The sequence below is a fragment of the Arvicola amphibius genome, chromosome 5 (assembly GCF_903992535.2).
Source record: "Arvicola amphibius chromosome 5, mArvAmp1.2, whole genome shotgun sequence".
Lineage (NCBI taxonomy): Eukaryota > Metazoa > Chordata > Mammalia > Rodentia > Cricetidae > Arvicola > Arvicola amphibius.
In genome coordinates this window covers 64738897-64762196 of record NC_052051.1, presented here as the reverse complement: position 1 = coordinate 64762196, position 23300 = coordinate 64738897, and the positions used below count along the sequence as shown (strand labels likewise).

Genomic DNA, 23300 nt, shown 5'->3' with positions numbered 1-23300 from the left:
CTTATCATATCAGAAGCCAAATTGTAAAAGTTTAATCTCCAAAAGAGTTTAAAATACAATTCCTTGTTCTGAAGATGGCTCTTAAAACCAAACAATTATTTATAAGTTACTTAATTTTATTAAATATATTAGCTAAATTTCTATTGTTACTGACGGTGGAGGAGGACTGAGAAACCAAGGACAACGGCAATGAACATGAACTCTACAGCATGGACGGGCTCACTGTGAGCCTTGTCAGTTTGGTTGCTCACCTTCCTGGACTTAGGGGGAGCTGGGAGGACCTTAGACTTAACATAGTGAAGGGAACCCTGATGGCTCTTTGTCTTGGAGAGGGGTGAGTGGGGGTATGGGTGGAAGGGAGGGGAGGGAAGGGGGAGGAGGAAGGGAGGAGATGGAAATCTTTAATAAAAAAAAATGAGAAAAAAAAAAGGGCCAAGGAAACTTATAGAAGGAAGGTTTTATTTGGGACTTGCTGTTCCAAAGGGAGAGGAGTTTATTATCATACAATCGGGAGTAGAACAGCAGGATGGCAGGCATAGCAGAGCACAAACTGAGGGCTCACATTCCCTGACCCACAAACAGGAATCAGAGTGCTAGCTTGAAATGACATGAGTCTTTTGAAACCTCAAAACCTGCCAGCAGGAGGCATACCTCCTCCAAAACTATTTCCAAACAGTTCTACCAACTGGGGACCAAGTAAATTTTCAAGTAGAGCCTATGGGGACTTAGACATTCAATAACCATGTTAAATTAGAAAAGCAGGGATGAAAACAAAATATTTACCATTTGTACTAAAGACCACTCTAGAAATGTTGCACCATGGCTAGAAAATAAAATTTTAAATAGATAAAAAAAATCACAAGGACAACAGCGATGAGCTTGAACTCTACAGCATGGACGGGCTCACTGTGAGCCTTGTAAGTTTGGTTGCTCACCTTCCTGGATTTAGGGGGAGCTGGGAGGACCTTGGACTTAACATAGTGAAGGGAACCCTGATGGCTCTTTGGCTTGGAGAGGGAGGGAGTGGGAGTATGGGTGGAAGGGAGGGGAGGGAAGGGGGAGGAGGAGGGGAGGAGATTGAAATTTTAATAAAAAAATGAGAAAAAAATCCATTTATACAATAATGCCACTAGTCAGAATCTTTTCTAAGAGTAGTGAACAGGGGACCAAACCGGGCTCTCTGAATGTGGCTGACGGTGGAGGAGGACTGAGAAACCAAGGACAACGGCAATGAATGTGAACTCTACAGCATGGACGGGCTCACTGAGCCTTAACCTTCACCTGGCGATGGATGGAGATAGAGACAGAGCCCCACATTGGAGCACCAGACTGAGCTCCCAAAGTTCTGATGAGGAGCAGAAGGAGAGAGATCATGAGAAAGAAAGTCAGAGCCATGAGGGATGCGTTCACCCACTGAGACGGCAGGACAGAACTAATGGGAGACCACCAAGTCCACTTGGAATGGGACTGATGGAACATGCGACCAAATCGGACTCTCTGAAAGTGGCTGATGGTGGAGGCTGACCGAGGAGCCAAGGACAATGGCGATGGGCTTGGTCTCTACGACATGTACGGGCTCTGTGTGAGCCTTGTCAGTTTGGTTGCTCACCTTCCTGGACCTGGAGGGAGTTGGGAGGACCTTAGACTCAACATAGTGTAGAGAACCCTGATGGCTCTTTGGCCTGGAGAGGGAGGGAGTGGGGGTATGGGTGGAGGGGAGGGGAGGGAAGGGGGAGGAGGAGGGGAGGAGATGGCAATTTTTAATAAAATTAAATAAACTGGAAAAAATTTTTCTCGTAACCATATTTGGGAAAGGGCTGGGTGTGAGGCAATTCAAAGTAAAACCTTATTTCATTGTGAAAAATAGTATTGAGGAATTTTACTTGCAGAAACTTTGTGTGCTGTAGAATGGAAATGAAAATATATTTCTGGGAATGTATATGTTGATGTGCTTGGCAAGAGTGTTAATAAATTTTAAATATACCTTAAAAAAGTCTTTGTTAGTTTTTATATGTGAAAAACTCAATAGAGTTGTGTTATACAATAGCACTTGAGAGAATTTAGAATAAATCCTTCTGACCCTAGTTTATGGTTGATGACTAATTTGTTATAAAATTCTATTTGTTTTCTATTATCTAATACTTGTCTTTACTTACTATGTAGTTTGTATGAGTCATCGCTTCTAATTAATGCTCCTTACTGCTGACTCTTTATAATTGTGTTTGCTTTTATCCCAAACACTTCCTTTGCACCTCATTTATTTTGTATATTATGCAAAGTGCAACCAGAACAATTATCTAAATTGATGAGAGGCAGAGATATTTATATAATACCTATATATGCACATGCATATGTTAATTTGTGCTACATTTAGATCACAAATGAAGACTGGCAGTTATATAAATCCAACTTAAAATCTGTGTCCATCTCTCTGTCTGTCTCTCTCTCTCTCTCTCTCTCTCTCTCTCTCTCTCTCTCATCTATCTATCTATCATCTATCTATCTATCTATCTATCTACCTATCTATTATCTATCTATCTGTCATCTCTCTCTCATCTATCTATTTCCATATCTATATCACATATTCTTTCTTTGTTTCTTTTTTACCTTGCAATGTTGCAGTGTGGGCTTATGTAACCTGGTGCCTACACTGAAGAATGGTCTGACTTCAATCTTTTAACAGTTTTTCTAACCCAGGCTCCAGGATCCTTAAATTACAGCTAGAAGACATCATGCATAGTTTATATACATGAGTTATCATTTAGGAGTAATGTGAGAAGGAAAACAGCCGATTTGTAAAACATAGCACCCAGATAATAGTGCAAATAAAGCAAATTTAGGTCATTTATTTATGTTTTGAGATCACATATGTGTATACACACACACACACACACACACACACACACATATAAAATCTTCTAGGCAAATTATTATATCCTTTAAAAATCTTCTGCATTACTTTTTATGCAATTGAAATCTTTTATAAAAAGAATTTGTGCTGCACTCTCACCTATGCAATGGACAAAGTGTATATCCTTTGTTATCTGAAGATGTGAAGATGTGAGTCACCTAATCCACTGGAGGTGGTCCTCATAGTAGAGTAAGAATTGGAAGTGGGCAATCACATAAATTCAGTAGCACATTTTAATAATATTTCATTGACTAAACTTTTTATTTTATGTATTTCTTTTATTGAATTTATTCTACTATCTTGCCTGACACTCAAAGAAATTTACTCCAGTTTTACTAATTATTTTAACTGTCTCAGTCTAAGGTTCAAACCAAATAAAAATGGTACTTAGACTATGACTACTGTGAGCAAATTAAGTGATGATTTAACTGTTAGTCATGTGGTAAATCATAGAAAGGCAGAAAATACAGATTGAATTTAAAATCATTTTTCTAATTACTCAATGTATACTCTGTCTTCAGTGGATGACAAAAACTTATTGAAGAACACCGGATTTCTCTGATAGCTCTTCTCAATTCACTTCCAATAACCTTTATCTGATAAAATGAAATACTTGAGTCATACAGTAAAGAAATCATACTTGGTCAACCAATTAAAGAAAATGTTAAAAAATCCCATAGAAATATTAATGAAGAAATTTTGCAAAAGTAATAAACTTGGAATATATTTATTAAAGTTTGTTCTCATTCCCAATATAGTGGTTATATTTAAATTCTGCTATACTTCTTTATAAGTGCTTTAGTAGTGACTAATAAAAAGAAATTTAATTTAATCTAAACAAACTAAACATCATAAAGAAAATAATGCTTAAGGACATGAGTAATACCTATTCAGGAGCTATTGAAACTTAAATAATTTCTTGGATTAAGTAAATATTCAGATTCCTTTCTTCCCTTCCCTTTCTTTCTCTCTTCCCTTTCCTCTTTCCTTCCTTTCCTTCATTCCTCCTCATCTCATCTAGAAGCCACCCCACTTTAACAAAAGGAGGTTGACCTTGTTCTGAGACAGTATTTATCTTAGCATCAGGGAGGAGATACAGTGATATTTTGTTTGTGTTTTAATAAGTATTTAATAAGATATTGTGTGAATATTAAGAGTGCAGAGCTCAGTCTCTGAGGAGCCAGTGTAAGGACTGGCTCACCCTTTGTTCTGAGCATTGGTAGATGTACAATGTCTCTAATAACTGGCCACTGATTCTCTGATAAATCACCTTTTACCCCCTAATATCTGACTCTTGGTTTTTATTAAGAACAATTAAAAATCATGCAATATCTGGCACCCAATGTGACACATTTAAGATGTTTTAATAGCGTAGGTTCTTTTTATGATAACAAGACTTTTCTGATCCTGGTATCAGCAAGATACTTCAGAGAAGATAATGAGCATCAAACAAACTCCACATGGAGTTTACTTTCTTTGTGGCCAAAGTAGGCCATTGGCCAAGAAAGTGCTTTTACCTTGATTGCTAACAGTATGCTGTCCAAATTGGACAAGCAGGACACAAAAGAGAACGACTACTAAATCTTATCAAGTGGGATAGTTTTTCAAAATTCCTACTTCACAGAAAAGTCTGTCAGTTATTTTAGGCCTGTGGGCTGAAGATGAATGTTCCAATGTTGCAGAGGAACCTTGGGTGACTATCCAGGCAGCCAGGTTTTGTTGTTTGTTTTTCTGTTTTGTTTTGTTGTTATTTCTTACATTTTTTGGAAGTTGCTTTTTCACACTACCAGCTTACTCAGTTAATATTATTTCCTTCTCAGGTCAGAGTGAGTTGAAGACTAGATAGTTACAGTTATAGCTTTCCTTGATTACCAGATACAGAAAAGAAACTCACTAAAATGATGTAAAGTATATAAGGTTGAAAGACATCAAACAATAGTGTTGGATGGCAATGCAAATTATAATAGAAAGTAAATTAGGTACAAGACTTTGGACTCACCAAGATAGGATAGATAATGGAGTATTTTCTCTAAATGTGTCAAATGCAAACAGACTAGACATTGTTAATGTTATATTGCCTGTATATATTGTATATACATATTGTACTTTTTACATATAGTTTTTCATATATTAGTTATAGCCTTCTTTTTCATTTTAGAGAAAAAAAGGGAAAAAGTAGTGATATTTTTTTGTATATTAAGAAATTAAGCTTGCCTGAAGATCAGAGTGCAGAGATAAGTCACTATAGGCCAAGCAGTGGTGGCACACACCCTTAATCCTAAGACTCAGGAGAAAGAAGCAGACAGATCTCTGTTAGGTCAAGGCCACCCTGATCTATTCAAAATTGATCCAGTCTAAAAGAGGAGTTCACACAAAGGTGATCCCATCACTTGAGTTCCCAAAGCTTTAATCCCAGCACGAGTGAGGTAGAGACAGGAGTGATGTGGTTGGGTCGAGGGAGGAATACAGGTAAGAGGAGACAGAAGCTTAGTGCAGTCTGGAGATTCATTCAGAGGATGCAGTTTGAGGAGGCAAGGTAAAGACAGGATCACCCCTTTGGTCTGAGCATTGGTAGAGGTAAAAGTCTTTCTGGTGACTGGCTGCTCTGCTTGTCTGGTCTCTCAGCTTTCACCCACTAATATCTGACTCTGGGTATTTATTAAGAACTATTAGAATTCGTAAAAACAAGGAGATGTAAATCAGTTGCAACTACAATAAAGAAAATAATCAAAGGGGGCAGATGAACTTGTTCTGAGCTAGTATTTGTCTTAGCATCAAGGAGGAGATACAAATCTGTTGTAGTTACTATGATGAAAACAACCATCAACATTTGGTTTGGGAATGTCTCATTCTGATGCCTTGAAAAGTCTGCAAAAGCATTGAATTTGAGGAATGGTAGAACCAATGAACTAAAGAGTTTTAAAACTGAAATGTATTTTATTAATTTGTTTGTTTGTAAAGTATTATTTCAATGCTGCATTCTCAACCCTTCAAGTTGCTATAAAATTCTGGATAGTACATAGTCTTTGGTATGCCCTAGACATTTTCACAAAGTCATCTCATGTTTTATGTCAATCAGGCAGTGTGTTCAAACTTACAGATAAGAAGAATAAGGTCATGTAGTATGAATCAACGCCCACAGCCTGATCTCCCAAATGGTGGGATTAAAGACGGGGATCTCAGGCCTGGCCTACTTAACATTCTAGCCCCTGAACCTAGTAGCAACTTGGATGTAACTGTTTTCGTCACTGTGCTGTTCTGTCCTTGTTTTCATACTGGAGTTTCCAGCTCTGGGTTGGTGAGTTTCGTGTATCCCTTTGGCTAGATAGGGCTGCCCACAGTGCTGGCAGAGCATTACCAATGGCTGTGACTGGCAGAGTGCTTCTGGAGGAGATTAGCATGGAGGTCAGTAGACTGAACAGAGAAGCCCATCCTCAGCTTTGTGGGCAGGCACCATCCAACCCACAGGGGGCCCAGACAGAAGAGCAGGGTAGAGGAAACTCTGAGAGCAAAGCTTAAGTTCTAGATCAAAGCATTACATAAATGACTTTAAAATCACTTCATATAGAAGATTGTTTACATGATTTTCTTTCTCCCTTAATATCCAAACCAATATTTGATCAACATGGATAATCAATCCAAAGACTAACAGTAGAAAATACCCTTTTGGAAAACAAACAAGAATATGGCTGGATTAGTACTTTAGCTGTCTACACCCCAAATTTTAGTTCTTTCCAGTTCCTGGTCCTAGTTATCTGTAGTTTTATGATGTCTAGGAACTCTATCTATAATGATGTCCTGCTTGGTTTTTTTTCATCCTTCCACAAACTAAAGTCATCGAGAAAGAGGAACATCAATTAAGGAAAATCCCTCTCTCAGATTGGCCTGTAGGCAAGTTTGTGTTACATTTTCTTGATTAATGACTAACATGGGTGGGCCCAGCTCACTGTGGATGATGCTACTCCAAGGCAGGGGACTCTGAGTTGTATAATAAAAGGCTGAGCAAGCCATGGGAAGTAAGCCAGTAAGAATCACTCATCCATGGTCTCTGTACCAGTTCCCACTCCCAGGTTCCTGCCTTGTCTTCCCTTCATGATAGACTGTGATCCTGACATGTAAAGTGAAATAAACCCTTTGCTCTCCAAACAAAAGAAGAAGAAGAAGAAGAAGGAGAAGAAGAAGAAGAAGAAGAAGAAGAAGAAGAAGAAGAAGAAGAAGAGGAAGAGGAAGAGGAAGAGGAAGAGGAAGAAGAAGAAGAAGAAGAAGAAGAAGAAGAAGAAGAAGAAGAAGAAGGTCATTATGTATAATTAATATGTTCAGATCATCTAATAGAGTGGAACCAGAATTCAAATCATATTAAGTTTTATACTATAAAACTATGTTCATACGCTAGCTTCAATGTGAAAAACAAAAAATGAAGAACTAATATCCAAAAAAGAGTTATGAACAGCTTCATTATATTTGGTGTTTAAATAGTTATGTTTGACATGTACAGTGCCACAATTTAATAGGGGACTTATATGCAGCTTTCTATTGCACTGTAGGCTAACTGCAGTTAATAACAATGTATTAGATATTTCATAATAATTATAAGAAATAATTTTGAAGGCTTTTCCTATAAATAAATGGTAAATGTTCATGGTGTCATTCAAATTACTATGCTATCATTAAAATACATACAGGCATTGAAGTATCGCATAATGTCCCATTCATATATTCAATAGTAGATCTCAGAAGAGAGTATACTACAGCAGTATTTAAAAGCCACCATCATTTCTAGCTTCATTCCAAATTCTTACCCTTATACAGATATCTAAGTGTAGCTCACATCCTTTATCAAAACTCTTTCTTTAGCAGACAGAGACCATTACAAAAGTCACAGATGATCAAAGTGTAGAGAACAACTAATTCTGGGGTTCACAGATCAGATTGATATATACTTAAGGCACAGGGAACACCATAAAAGGGGACACAGCACAACTGTAAAAATCAGGGACCAGAAAATCTGCTGTAAGATTGTATCTTCCTCTTTATGAGGAGCAGCTACATCCATGATACCTGAACTGTATGATTTGCCTAAGCTAGACTTGAAAAAAGAAACACTATTTGGTATGCTAATGCAAATGGAGTAAATCTCACAGGACCCCACCCCTAGATAAAGACTATATTCAATTAATGACAATTATGAGAGGAAATAACCAGTTTTCTGAAGGATGAGAGCCTTTGGTTATCCAATGCGAAGTGGTCAACCTTATAAACTTATACATATAAGCAACACTAAATAGACTCAGACAGCTGTGTTTATATACTTATTCATTATATGTGTGTACATATCTTTGTGTGTTTAAGAAGAATAATTTAAAAAGAAGGTCATAAATTAGAGAAGAAATGAGGTGACATGGGGGAGTTTTGGGGATGAAGAGAAAACTGTAATTATATTTTAATTAAAGATGAAATATGTTTAAAATTAAGAATAAATTTAAAAAATAAAGGTGTAATTTTGGATCTGTTAATAGTAAAATAGCTGCTTAGTAATACAAGTAATTATGTCAATAAGTAGCTTTTCATGCTTGAGTCCTTTAAGATACATATTAACATACATGTACTTTTAGATTTTTCAGCACAAATCCAATCATACAGACTAATGTTCAAATATTTTGAAATTTTCGTTGCACAAATTACACATTAAAATCTCAGTTTGAAGTACCTTAGATAACTTTGTCTTGGATTCAGGCTTATCTTTGATCACAAAGTCATTAAGGAGACGAGATCGATCATAGTTGGCATGTTCAGATTCATCCATGTAATCCTTATCTTTTCCCAGAGCTAAAAGAGAGAGATAGACAGTTATCCCCATTTTTGTGTACTCATTTCATTCAATTAATTTAATTCACTTAAAATCTGTGGGTTTTTTGACAAGTATGATGGTCCTTGAAGTTCACATTCATAGAATAGTCTCTCCTGATCTCTGGTGCAACAGACTTCAGGAGGGTAAGACATGGCCCAAAACCTGAGGCCTCGGGTATTGACAGTTGCTACTGGGGGCTATGGTATATGGTGTTCATGAATCCTTTTTCACTTTGGGAGATGATCACAGAACCATCTTCTTTAATCAGATTGGCTACATGTAGCAAGATACAATCCCAGAAAAAAGCCTTCACTCAATAGTCTCCTGGTTCCAGTACCCTACCATTTATGACATTTGGGCCAGACCCTAAAGAATTTCCTCCACTACAGGCTCAAAACCCCTGCTGATGGTGAACATTTCCCTGGGTGTGGTTTTTGACCCAGAGCCGAGGAGCTCTTCTGCATTTACCAACATCTAGGTTAGACTACTAGGAGTGAGTGCTGCTGTCCATTGTCAACATGATGCTCAAGAATGTGGTGGTAAGGTGTACTGCTTCACTGCTGATTATCCAGAAGGCTCAGGTGTCACCCTTGATCCAAAAAGAGCTGACAGAGCCCACCAAGGACTTCAGCCTTGTCCTGGATGACGTAGTTATCACAGATCTGAGCTTTAGCCATGAATATCCAGTTGCTATAGAAGCCAAGCAAGTAGCACAGAGGGAATCTCAGTGGACTCTATTTTTGGTGTAAAATGCAAAGTAGGAGCAGCAAGAGAAGATAGTGCAGGCTAAGCAGGAGGTTGACGCTGCCAAGATGCTCCATGAAGCATCAAAGAAGAATCCTGGCTATATCAAGCTCAGAACCATCTGGGCCACCCAAAACCTCTCTAAGAGGATTGCCATGACACAGAACAACACGTTGTTGCTGTCAACCTAGTGCAGAATCTACGGGATGAATGCTGTACTCTGGGAAGTGACAGTCTCAACAGGGGTAAGAAATGAGTGTGGATATAATGAGATTTACCTCAAGATATGTGAATATGTTTCTTCTCCAGTTTTGAGAAGTGGGCTATGAGGTCAAACACTCCCCACCCCCACTCAAGTAAGATAAATGGTATTTGGAATTTCTTAAAAGGATATATCTTTCATTTTACAGTCTAAGTAGTTATTTATGATAAAAAATAAATTTTACAGCCAGTACTGCTATTATAATTTTATAACTAGCTTATTTCAACTGACATTATTTCTTATAATGTCATTTCATCTCATTGTTTTAGTATATTTAACTAAAGGTACAGGAAGGACACCTGGAAATGATGAGGGTCTTCTTGGAATTTTGAATGTGTGAGAAACCAGTCTGTTTCCCTAATTTGAAACTTTTCTATTTATGTGTAGTTATAGTTTATTTAGGACTACTATAACATCTGAGAATGCATAATTATATAATTATAGTGGATTAATATTATTTTTCATTCTTTATAATTTTTATGTCTTATCCAACATATATTCTTTTACTTGACTATCACAAAAGACCTTCATTCTATTCTGCATGATATCCATAGCCTAAGAAGGGATTATACAATATCTCCATTTTACAACTCAGAAAGCTCAAGTAGACATGGTGTGAACCCAGGTAGTAAGATATGGGACAATAGTTTTGCACTCTGTAATGATTTTTCACTTGTATTAGTTTAATAAAATCCTGATTGGCCAGTAGCCAGGTAACCAGAATAGGAGAATTCTGGGAAGAGAAAAGGTTCAGTCTGTACTCATCACTCAGACCAAGAGGAAGCAAGATGAGAATGCCTCACTGATAAAAGGTACCATGCCATGTGGCTAACACAGACAAGAATTATGAGCTAATTTAAAATGTAAGAATTAGTTAATAAGAAGCCTGAGTTAATAGGTTAGTCAGTTTATAATTAATGTAGGCCTCTGTGTTCTTTTGGAGTGAATAGCTGCAGAACCAGGTAGGACAGAAACCTCTGTCAACAGTAAGAGTTAGAATTGACATGTGAAACTGCATCTTTTGAATGATAACATATTCCATTTTTTAATAATTATTATCCATATGGAAATTTTCTTGAAAAATAAATTCATAGATTATTCAGGGATTTAATATAGTGATAATGAGTACCCAGGAATTAGTAAAAATTTTTTAATTCATGTATTTCTTGTTTGCCTCTAACCATATCTTATTTCTATAATTTGCAAGAGAAGGCTGCTGACGATACACACTGAACCCTACTGGGCCTATGTGCCAGTATTTACTCCATGTAATATCTTATTATATTCAGGGCAACAATTTTAAAAGCATTTATTCATAACAGGTTGTTGCTCAATTTTCCCTGTGAAAAAAGGCCTGAAAGTGTGTATCAATATATATATATATATATATATATATATATATATATATGTATATATACTCTAACTTATATCTAGTCCTCACTCCCGTAACTGATCCTAAAGTATTTCTGAGCACAAAAAAAGTACCATATACTTTTCTTGATTAGAGGGCTACAAATACCAGTGTGATTAACAAGGTCTCTGCAATTTAATCTCAAATAGGGATCCCTAAATAAATCATATAACTTTAAGTTGCAGTACTCATTATGAAGGAAATCAAATCAGTTTTGGGACAGAAGGGGAGTTAGTATGGATCTGTTTTTATTTTAATGTGAGGTTCTGAGATGAGAACAATCTTATGATGAATGAAAATTAAAAAAAAATAGATGTATCATTTTTACAGAAAAGAAATACTAGAAACTGGCCTATATAGGATAGTCTCAGGTTTAATGGGGCCTCTTAAGGCTAAAGTAAGTTTATATTTTAAGTGGAATGGGAAACCCTGGAGAGACTGGAATAGAGAAATAATGAGATTTAATTTTCCTTTCATTATAACACTGTGGAAAGCAGATTGTAATGATGCAAGAGTTTGATCACAGAGCCTAATTAGACAGCTATTGCTTCAGTCTAGCCGGGAATAATAGACCAGGTTATGTAATGGAGTAAATGGGGAAAGCAGTCATATTCTGAATGTGTTTTAACAGTTGAAAGAAAGGATCAGGATGATCAAGTTGGAGGAGTGTAGGAGAGGGAGAATGATGAAAGAGATATCTTGGTAGAAGGGCCATTATGGCATGAGTGAGAAGCCTGGAATCCAGAAGGATGATCCTAACTAAGATTCCTAGCAATAGTGGAAAATTTTTCCTATAATCAGATTGGTGACTACTTGTCATCATAGAACTTTCATCTAGTAACTGATGGAAGTAAATGTAGAGCTCCACAGCTAAGCACTAAGCCAAGTTGTGGGAGTCTGATTGAAGAGAGAGAGGAGGGATTATATGAGCAAAGGGGACGATTAAGATCATGATAGGGAAACCCACAGAGACAGCTGATCTTAGCTCATGGGAGCTCAGGGACTTTAGATGGACAGCTGGAGTTCCTGTATGGGACTGATCTAGGTTATTTGCATATGGGTGACTGTTGTGAAGCTTGGTCTCTTTGTAGGGCATCTAGCAGTGGGACGAGGACCTGTGTCTGGTTCATGAGCTGGCTTTTTGAATCTATTTCTGATGGTGGGATTTCTCACTCAGCCTTGATGCAGTAGGGAGGAGCTTGGTGCTGCCCCAACTTGATATGCCAGGCTTCGTTGGCTTTCCATGAGAAAAGTGGAGTGGCTGGAATGGGGGTAGAAAGGAGGTATGGGAGGTAATGGTAGGAAATGAGAGAGGGAAAACTATGGTTGGTATGTAAAATAAATAAAAATTTAAAAGAAAAAGAAAAAAACCAAACCAATAAACAAATAAAGTTGTACCAAGAATACCTGTTAATTGAACAAGTTTGACAAATAACTTTAAACATTTACAATAACTGCAATGTCATCACCAAAAATGGAGTTTTAAAGATAATTCTCTTATCTCTGTAACCCTTAATTAGGTTGGAAATATTAGTAGGAAGTTCTTTCTTATATTATATTTGATATTAAATGCTACTGGGAAGTTAATACAATTCAGAGAAGATTAAAAACACTAACAGAATTTGGTAGAGATAATGTCAATTTAAGGAAAGCAAATTACCATATACTCATTTGGCCATATTACTCTAAGAAATAAAAATGACTACTCAGTCAGCCTGAACTACCGAGCTGGTAGAAAACAAACAAATGCCTTAAGTTTATAATGAGAGCCCTTATTAAGGATATTACAACCTGATGAGATAAATGTATGTTTTGAGGTGCCGAAGCCAAATATACTGGTTTTGATGAGACAAGTTTATTTTATTTCTAAGCTAACTGGCTTTACTGTGTCTCAGCATAAGCAAGCGTAACTATTTTAATAGTCACATCCTTGTCATTTTTCAATTTTAATAAGAATCCCAAAAAATTATTTCAAAATCATTTTGTTGAATGATTTATGTGAGTGTATAAGTGAATAAATGAATAATATGATTGACTTATGCTCTTGGATGCATGTGCACACTTGTGTGTATGCATGTGCGTGTGTTATTAATAGAGATCACAATGACATTCTGGCTTTGTGAGATGCTTCATGAACCCTCTTTTTTTAAGTTGCTTTTTACCACAATCGTTATCATAGCAGCTGGAGAAGTAATTAGAACATCAGTTCTGCAGGTAGTTTAAGCTCTAATGCAAAAAAAAGTTATGGTCTTCCTTCAGGCCTCTTCCATTGAGCAAGAACAAGAGGAAATATCGGTCTTCAAGGCAACACTGTTTATACACAGTTATACCGCAGCATTAATATTCTAATGGATAGTGCCAAATAATTCACTGTGAAAAGAATAGTCACAACCCAGATGTACTTGTTTGGTTCTCAGTACTTGGGAACTCCAGTTCAACAACTTCAGAAGCAGTGGTGCTCTGCACTCTGATGCAGAAAATAAGACTGCTTGCATTTGAAGGTGAACATGCATTGCTAACATGCTCATGTATATTTAATTGCATTGAATGCTTCTTATTTCAATTCATTTAACCTTTCAAAGTTAATAAAACCACCATACTGTAGAGATACAAGTGACTTTCTTTTCAGTTGTTTGACAGTTTGTTTTTATACTTTTTCTCTTTTTCATTGATTTTTTATTGAATCTTATTGAGCTCTATGTTTTTCTCTGCTCCCCTTCCTGACTCTCCCTTCCTCCCTACTCTCCTTACCCCAAGGTCCCCATGCTCCCAATTTACTCAAGAGATCTTGTCTTTTTCTACTTCCCATGAAGATTAGATCTATGTAAGTCTCTCTTAGTGTCCTTATTGTTATGTAAGTTCTCTGGGATTGTGATTTGTAGGCTGGCTTTCTTTGCTTTATGTTTTAAAACCACTTATGAATGAGTACATGTGATAATTGTATTTCTGAGTCTGGGTTACCTCACTCAAAATAATGTTTTCTAGTTCCATCCATTTGCCTGCAAAATTCAAAAGGTCGTTGTTTTCTTTTTCTGCTGTGTAGTACTCTATTGTGTAAATGTAGCACTTTTTCCTTATCTATTCTTCAGTCAAGGGGCATTTAGGTTGTTTCTGGGTTCTGGCTATGTGGAGAAACAGAACTGGCTTAGAGTTCAGGCTCCTCCTGGGACAGATGAGATGAAGTTGGGAAATGGTTGCTTAGCAAATCAAGCATAGATAAAAGCAAACTTTCTCTGCCCATTTCTCAAACATTCTGTCAGAATCTGTACCCTGGATAAGAAAGTGGCCTTTGAGCTCAGTTCTTCATGCTCTACCAGTTACAAGAGAGTGCTTTGCTTCTATATACTTTTTGCCTTGTTTCTATGTACTTCTTTTCATTTTTAGTACTCTTATTAATTGAGGTATTGTTTCTTGCAAGGAGAGGCAAGAGTTTCTCATGATCATGTATGTGAGTAAAAAGGAGTTTCAGAGTTGAGGTAATGCTTTTTAGTCTGTATAAAAGGCCATACAAAACAAAGCTTGTTATGCTTTCATATTCTGTATCCCTTGTGTCCTGATTTGTGAAGAGCCTTACCCAGGGACCTCAATGCACTAAATGTTGACATGGCTATGACAAACAATGCAACTATGAACATAGTTGAACACATGTCCTTGTGGCAAAATTGAGCATCCTTTGGATATATACCCAAAAGTGGTATTACTGGGTCTTGAGGAAGGTTGTTTCCTAATTTTCTGAGAAATCAACACAATGATATCCAAAGGGGCTCTTTCAGGTTGCATTCCCACCAGCAATGCAGGAGTGTTCCCTTTTCCCCACAACCTCTCCTGCATAAGTTGTCATCAGTGTTTTTTAACTTGGCCATTCTTACAGGTGTAAGATAGAATCTCGGAGTTGTTTTGATTTGCATTTCTTTAATAACTAAAGATGTTGAACATTTTTTTAAGTGTCTTTCAGCCACTTTAGATTCCTCTGTTGAGAGTTCTCTGTTTAAGTCTGTAATCCATTTTTTATTGGATTATTTGTTCTTTTGATGACAAATTTCTTGAGTTCTTTGTATATTTTGAGATCAGACCTCTGTCTGAAGTTGGTTATTTCCCATTCTTTAAGTTGTTTTGTCTTGTTGACTGTGTCCTTTGCTTTACAGAAGCTTTTCAGCTTCAGAAGGTCCCATTTATTAATTGTTTCTATCAGAGTCTATGCTGCTGGTATTATATTTAGGAAGTGGTCTCCTGTGCCAATGTGTTCAAGTATATTTCCCACTTTCTCTTCTATAAGGTTCAGTGTGGCTGGCTTTATGTTGAGGTCTTTGATCCATTTGGACTTGAGTTTTGTGCATGGTAATTGATATGGGTCTATTTTCATTCTTCTATGTGTTGATATCCAGTTATGCCAGCATCATTTGTTAAATATGCTTGCATTTTACCATTTGATATTTTTTGCTTCTTTGTCAAAAATCAGGTGTTCAAAGGTGTGTGGATTAATATCTGAGTCTTTTATATAGTTCCATTGGTCCTCCTGTCTGTTCTTATGCCAATACCAGGTTGTTTTCAGTACTGTAGCTCTGTAGTAGAGTTATACTGTTAATTTCATATTTGCTTTCTTAATTCATCTCAGATACATAACTACTTTCATATCCACCTAACTTTGTGTGTTATTTTTCCTTGTCAAGACCAATTTTTGCTATTGAAACATCCTTACATGTGTGGTTTTCTGTTAGAGAGTGATTGACTTACTGAGGGATACAATGGTGGAGAAAATTGTCTTTTCCTTTACAGCAGAAAGACAATGCCTCCATGGCTAGTCATTGAATTCCATGCCAATCTCCCATCTCCATCCTGGGTTTTGGTCTGGTTTGGCATTTCATAGGTTTTATCTGTGTTGTCATAACTACTGTGAGTTACGTTTGCAACTTTCCTGATGTATCCCATAGACACTGTTTCTTTGTAGTTACCCACCTCTTCATGTTTTTATACTCTTCTTTCCCCTTTTCCACCATGATCCTTGTTCTGCTGGAAGAGGGGACACAGTTTCTATATGTAGTAATGACTGAGAACTCTAAAATCTGTTATTCTCCACATCTTGGCTAGTTGTGAGCTTGTATGTTAATCACCATCTACTGCAAGAAGAACCTTCTTGGAGAAAAGTGATAAAAGAATCTTTTTAACTAGGAGCTACATCCACATGGATTATGTGGGTGTTTCACATTATTATAATCACATAGATATTAGCAAATTTTCTTATAATGGCAGTTTTACATTTAAATATGGTTTGTGAAAATTGAAATAAGTTAATTAACTTTAGTTTTTTTCTTTCCTTTTAATGTCAGTTTTGCTATGAGCTCAAATTAGCCTGAGAGCTGTAATCTGTTACAGCACACTGAATACTGGAGTTACAGATATAGATTATATACTCAAATCTCTCTCTCTCTCTCTCTGTGTGTGTGTGTGTGTATGTGTGCACACACGCATGAGTTCCACGCGTGCTTATAATTTTATGGAAGTTTTATTCTTTTTTTAAGCATGAATGGATATTGAAAAACTGACAATTTTTAAAATATCAGGTATTCGGTTGTTAGGCTGGACAAGTACAAAGAAGTCAACAAACATAAGATGTATTGAGACCCACCAACACTATGTCTTACAATCTACCATATATCAAAAAAATTGGAAAATTTGGAATAACAATTTTCAAAAATAAGATCTGTAGAATTGTAATGAGAGTGTTTGACCCTGGCAAAATTGTTAAAGTATTAAGTGGAAATATTATTGAAAATTTAATAAAAACTTCACTTACTGTGTTGAACAAAAAAAAACAAGTATTTTCATGTTGTTTTGTTTTCAGAAAATAGTGACTGAAGATCATGCTACAAAATGAGGTACAATAGCAAAGAATTTTCTTTTACTCTGATTAAATGTTCCTTTTGATGATTTATGTGAAATTAAACAGACAATTTTTTAATTAGAAAATAAATAAGCTAGTCCTGTTTTTATGTCACACAGGTTATAAAGGTCTTATAAAAACATGATTAATTTGTAGTTCTCAGAATGTTGTCACAACATTCAAGGGACTGGAAATATTGAAATGTCTTGACAATGTCTTCAAAATTAGAACAATATAAAAATATTGGATTAGACATTTTTAATCTTGGCCACTTTATGTTTATCCAGAAAATTGCAGAAAGTATGGATATTCATGTCATGCCCTAGATAAATTAAATCTGATCATGTGTTACTGATAAAATCAGAGACTTCCAAAAGCTCCCAGGAGTCTATAATCTGTTCACATTTAATACATAGACAAGGTAGATACACCATCAGTATTTTCATAAAGAAAACTGATGATCAGTTTGTTAGCTTTAAATAGATTTATTTTGAACTTTATAGGCAAAATATACAAATATATATTTTATCTCTCTCTCTCTATATATATGTATACACACACACACACACACACACACACACACATATATATATATATATATATATATATAGAGAGAGAGAGAGAGAGAGAGAGAGAGAGAAAGAGAAAGAGATTATCCACTAATGGAGAAACAAGACATAACTTTCAAATTTTATTGGCATGAAAAATATTCAGTGGCAAAATTTGGTACATTTCATCATATCAATGTAAATGTACTCATTTGTATAAAATGGAAAAATTTCATAAGAAGTTAAAATTAAAATTCACTGACATTTTGCTATAGTATTATTCACTACAGTCTTATAATTTTTGAGTTTTAAATTGTATAATAAATCAATTAATAATTATAAAATTCAGATTTTTATATTCACTACTCAAGTTTTAAAGAGCAAAAGTGAAACATATATACAAAATTGTTCAAAATTCAAAGAATATTCTTTATATTTGGAGAGAGAAAAATATATTGGAAACTAACTCACCCAAGCAAAACTCACTGAAGTCAGCAAATGAACATTTGAGGGTAGAATCTTTTTTACTCTCTTCAGAACTAACTGAAAAACAAAAACACTTTGTGATTTGGGGAAGTAAATACATAACTATAAAAATTACTATAATATCCAACTTCAAAATGATATTCAATTACACAGAAATGTTTTAAGTTAACATACTGAGATGTAAATTTTATTTAAACCATAGTTAAAACTTTCAACTAAACACCTGTTACATTTTAACATGTTCATTCTCTTGAACAATTAACACTATTGGAAATGACTAAATTGACTGTATTATTGAAAAGAAAATAGTATTTCTATGTGACCCAGGAGAGAAGGAATTAAAGGGACTCTTAATGGAATACATTTGCATAAGAAAATCATCAAGAGGAGAATGGTAAAGTATAAACACCTATTGAATGACAGAGCATGATTCGATTTTATGAACACAAGTTGTCTAAAGGTATATAATGTGTCTTACATGGATGAATGTGTGAAAAAGAGTTTCTCTACACCAAATTTTTTCAATATGGCATCATTTTCTTAAAACCTGTACATTTCAACCCTGTTATGTTGTCAGTACCACTTCATCCTCAGGAATCAACTCTACTGTATTGGCATCACTATGAATTAAAACAGTTTGTTTCTTTTTAAAATATATTAATTCCATAACAATGGAATTATATTCCTGAAATCCTTTTATCATGGCCCTCCCATCTCCTTTTTTTCCCTTTCTGCCTCTTACTGATCCTTTGATTATTCTCTAATAGTGTGGCCTTGACCTTGCTTTCTTGACCTGTTCCCCACACACTAAATTAAAAGCGTATTTTATTTCTCCCAGAGTCTGGAATTTTTCACTTCACACGATCATCTCCAATTCTATTTTCTATGTGCAGTGACAAGCATTTTTCTCTTTGTTGATGGATAATATTCCATTTTGAATATAGTTCATATAATATTCCATTGTGAATATAGGTCATATTTTGTTTATCTATCCATTACGAGTTTATATGACAATGGTGTCAGTTGCTTAATGACAGGAAGTACTAGATCTCAATTTCTATTCTAGTGAGCCAGCCAATCTATACCTTTATTTTAGAATTAAGATTATTTATGGTTAGAATTATAATTTAAAAGTATGTACTAATTGCTTTGTATTTTGGGTTGTGTTTGTGATTTTTCCTGGATGTTTAAGACAACGTGTACATTTTCTTTCTCTTTTATTTATGTTGAAGAGTTGATAACTTATTAAATAAATACTTGATTTTTTTCATTATTAATTTTCAATTATCTGTTTTTACTAGCAAGATTTAATCTGTCCTGAGATTTTGTGCTTATGTACAGATTTCTTATTTTTTACGTAGGATCTTTTTCAGTATTTCCTCATGGTGTTTTTATAAGGAAATAGAATTCTTTATTGCTGACATATTACTTAATACTGTCTATAAACTATTGCCTGGGATGGTCTAACAACAGGGATATAAAATAGGGGCTATATGAGTTGGCTTTATCTTTCATTTAACACACCCAATATAAAGTTCAGATTCCCAATGGGTAGGCAACCTGTAAAGCAAGACAGAAATAAACACATATCTAGTCAATAGGCCTTTCCTGTTGACCCATATACTGTACTGATCTCCTACCTTTGGCAGACTCATCCTTAAGAGTTAAGTAACTATTAGCCAAACAGCAAAGCATAAAGGAAGCAATTATTTAAATGTCTTATTAAAAAAAACTTAACAGAAGATACTTTGAACTATCACTCACCATGCTCAGGTTTATCAGTAGAAAGAAATGTTACAGAAGTTGGAGCCTGAGATTCACTCTCAGTAGACTGGAAGAGTGAAGCAGATTGGCTCAGGCTTTTTGAGTGAGCATAGCTATGGGCCAGGCAAGGCAGGGATCTCCGAGATGGTTTCAATGAAGCTTCTGTTGTTATCTCACTTTTGCTTATGTTCATACCTATAAATACAAAGTGCTTACTATTAGTAATGAAATTTATGCATCAGAGACTGACAAGTTTTATAATGGTTGTTCATGGAATATACTCTTAAAATAAAGAAAATTCTAGATTTGAGAAATGAATTGGTTTTATTTTATTTTTCGTCAAGGTAAAAATCATATATTTATGACAATAAGCAGGTTCTCATCTAGTTGAGCTTTCACCATTTTAAGAGTTCTGAAATAAAAGAAACTGGACAAATACCAATGCAATTATGAATGTAGTTATTAGGATTGTCAGTGAGCAATGTTAATAGTTTAGGTTTGCAAACAGAAAAATAATAAACAAAACCCAAACATCCAAATTAGTGTTATTGAAAACCCCGTATTTGTATTTTATATAAAATACACATGAATTAAACAGTCATCTAGAAGCTGGAAAAAAATATAACATGGACTAGTACAATTGACTATTGTAGTATTGTAAAATTGACCAGTGAACAAGAGTTAAGAGAGAGTATTACTGTATTACTGTACCACTACAATAATCTCTTCCTTCATGGAGAGAGCCTGATCTGCTAGCAATAAAAATAACTTAACAGTACTCTTCTTTTTAAAATTTACATTTTCCAGATGGATAAGATGTTGAACATTTAAATAAAATTTATTTTAAAATTCTGTGTACAGTATATTTGTTTATATCCCTTCAACTCCTCCCAGATCCTTCCTACCTTCTTGGCAACACAAATATACTTGCTTGCTTTTTTTGCTTGCTTCCTTCTTTTTTTCTAGTTTTCTTTTTTCTCTTCCTATCCCCCATCTCTTTCTATTCCTCTTTCCTTCTTATTCCCATCTTTTTTTCTCCCAAAAGAAAGCAACATGGATGAACCTTCAAGTCAAGATATTACCTGATGATGCATTTGATACTTTTATACAAACAAAACATGAAAATAAATGCACGTGAAAATAATTGTGAACAGATTGGGAAAACTTACTTCCAATCTCTTAACTTTCTAGGACTTTGTTGTAAAATGGGGGCCTGCTTGTTGGGGTTTCTGTCCTGTCCAGTTCCCACAGTCGTTAGGTCCCAAAGAGTCACACAGAAAGTCTACCTAAGTTATAAAACTGATTGGCCCATTAGCTCAGGCCTCTTATTAGCTCTTATAATGTATATTAACTCATTATTCTAGTATATGTTAGCCACATGGCTCAGTACCTTTTGTATTGACATTGAAAAAAACATTTATTCTTGTGAGGAATATTCTAGGCTAACATTAAAAATCCCACCTCTTCCCTCCAATTGAGGGCCAGAAGATGTTTTAAAGACTAAGATCAAGAGATAACAGAAAAAAACTTATTCAAATAATTTTGATTTCTCAGAATAATTTGTCTTATAGATTAGTTTGCTTAAGAACCTCCAGAACTGAGCACTAAGTATTTAATTATTTTCTCTGGAGCTTTTTTCCCCCCAGAGCTGTCTATTAGAAATAACAAAATACCATAAGTAAACAAACAAATGTTCTTTGGGGAAAACTAAGTGGGATGTATTGATAGAAGTGGCTGCACACATAAAGCTTCTATGAACATAGCTGAGCAAGTGTTCTTGTGGCATGACTGAGAATCCTTTGAGTATATGCTCAAGAACAGTATTTCTGGGTATCTGAGCAGGACAATTGTCTATATTCTGTCAATTATGTTTTAAGTAAATGCTGATTGGACAGTAGCCAGGCAGAAAGTATAGGTGGAACAACCAATAGGAAGTAGAGGCAGGTCAATGAAAACGAGAATTCTCGGAAGAGGGAAGCTCCCTCTGCAGTCCTGTCCAGACACAGAAGAAGCCAGGTGTGACTACACTGCTGATAAAGGTACTGTGGCTAACACAGATAAAAATAATGGGCTAATGTAAGTTATAAGAGTTAATAAGAAGCCTGAGCTAATGGGCCAATCAGTTTATGATTAATGTAGACGTCTGTGTGATTTCTTTGGGATTTAATGACTGTGGGTGCCAGACAGGACAGAAACCCTGACAACAGGTCTTGAGGTAGATTGAGTCCTAATTTTCTGAGAAAATGCCATACTGATTTTCATAGAGACCTTACAAGTTTGTACTCCCACCAGCAATGGAGGAAAGCTTCCAATGTTCTATATCCTCTCCATCATAGGTTGTCACTTGTGTTTTTGACCTTAGCCATTATGACAGGTATAAGATGGAATCTCAGAGTAATTTTGATTTTCATTTCCCTGATGGCTAAGAATGTTGAACATTTCTTTAAGTGTATTTCAGCCACTTCAGATTCTTCTGTTGAGAATTTTCTGTACCCCATTTTAATTGGATTATTATTTTACTGATATCTAACTTCTTGAATTCTTTATATACATTGGAAATCAGTCCTCTGTCAGATGTGGGGATGGTACAGACTTTTTTCCCTTCTGGAGGCTGCTGTTTTGTCTTATTGGCAGTATCCTAGTGTCCTTTGCCTTACAAAAGCTTTTAGTTCCATAGGTACCATTTTTTAATTGTTGATCTTAATGTCTGCACAATTGGTGTCCTTTTCAGGAAGTTGCCTCCTGTTCCAATAAAGTCAAGGCTATTTCCCACTTTCTCTTCTATTAGATTCAGTTGGATTGATGTTCAGGTCTTTGGTCCACTTGGGCTTGAGTTTTGTTCAGGGTGATTGATAGGGATTGATTTGCATTCTTCTACATGCAGACCTTCAGTTATATCATCACAGCAACCATTTGTTGAAGATCCTTTCTTCTTTTTCATGATATAATTTTGGTTTCTTTTTCAAAAATATGATGTCTATAGGTGTGTAAATTACATCTGGGTTTTTTATTTGATTCCAAATATCTACCTGTCTGTTTTTATGCCAATATTATGTGGGTTTTGCTAATATAAGTCTGTAGTAGAGATTGATATCTGGAATGGTGATACCTCTGGAAGGTCTTTTATTGCACAGGACTCTTTTAGCTACTCTGGGTTTTATTGTTGTTGTTTTCCCATATAAAGTTGAATATTTTTCTTCTAAAATCTATAAAGAATTGTTGGGGGATTTTAATTGAGATTGTGTTGAATATGTAGATTGCTTTTGGTAAGATGGCCATTTTTAGTATGATAATTCTATGGATCTATGAGCATGAGGGATCTTTCCATCTTCTGATATCATCTCCAATTTATTTTTCACAGACTTGAAGTTCTTATCATATAGGTCAATTCTCTTACTTAGATAGAATTACACTAAGATATTTATTTTATATTTTTATGGCTATT

The 23300-nt window shown here is 35.4% G+C and overlaps 1 protein-coding gene and 1 pseudogene across 1 annotated transcript in view; one reads left to right on the top strand and one right to left on the bottom strand.

Annotated features, from left to right (window-relative positions):
• The window catches only part of Ano3 (anoctamin 3), a 306732-nt gene that overhangs the window by 145666 nt on the left and 137766 nt on the right, over window positions 1-23300 (bottom strand). Inside the window, exons 3-5 of the mRNA XM_038330758.1 lie at window positions 19856-20050; window positions 18077-18148; window positions 8619-8737 (exon numbers count right to left, since the gene is read on the bottom strand). Of these exons, the coding sequence (XP_038186686.1) occupies window positions 8619-8737; window positions 18077-18148; window positions 19856-20048 (384 nt within the window). The 5' untranslated portion in view covers window positions 20049-20050. The remainder of the gene's footprint in view (window positions 1-8618; window positions 8738-18076; window positions 18149-19855; window positions 20051-23300) is intronic.
• Window positions 8833-9759, top strand: LOC119814265 (annotated as a pseudogene).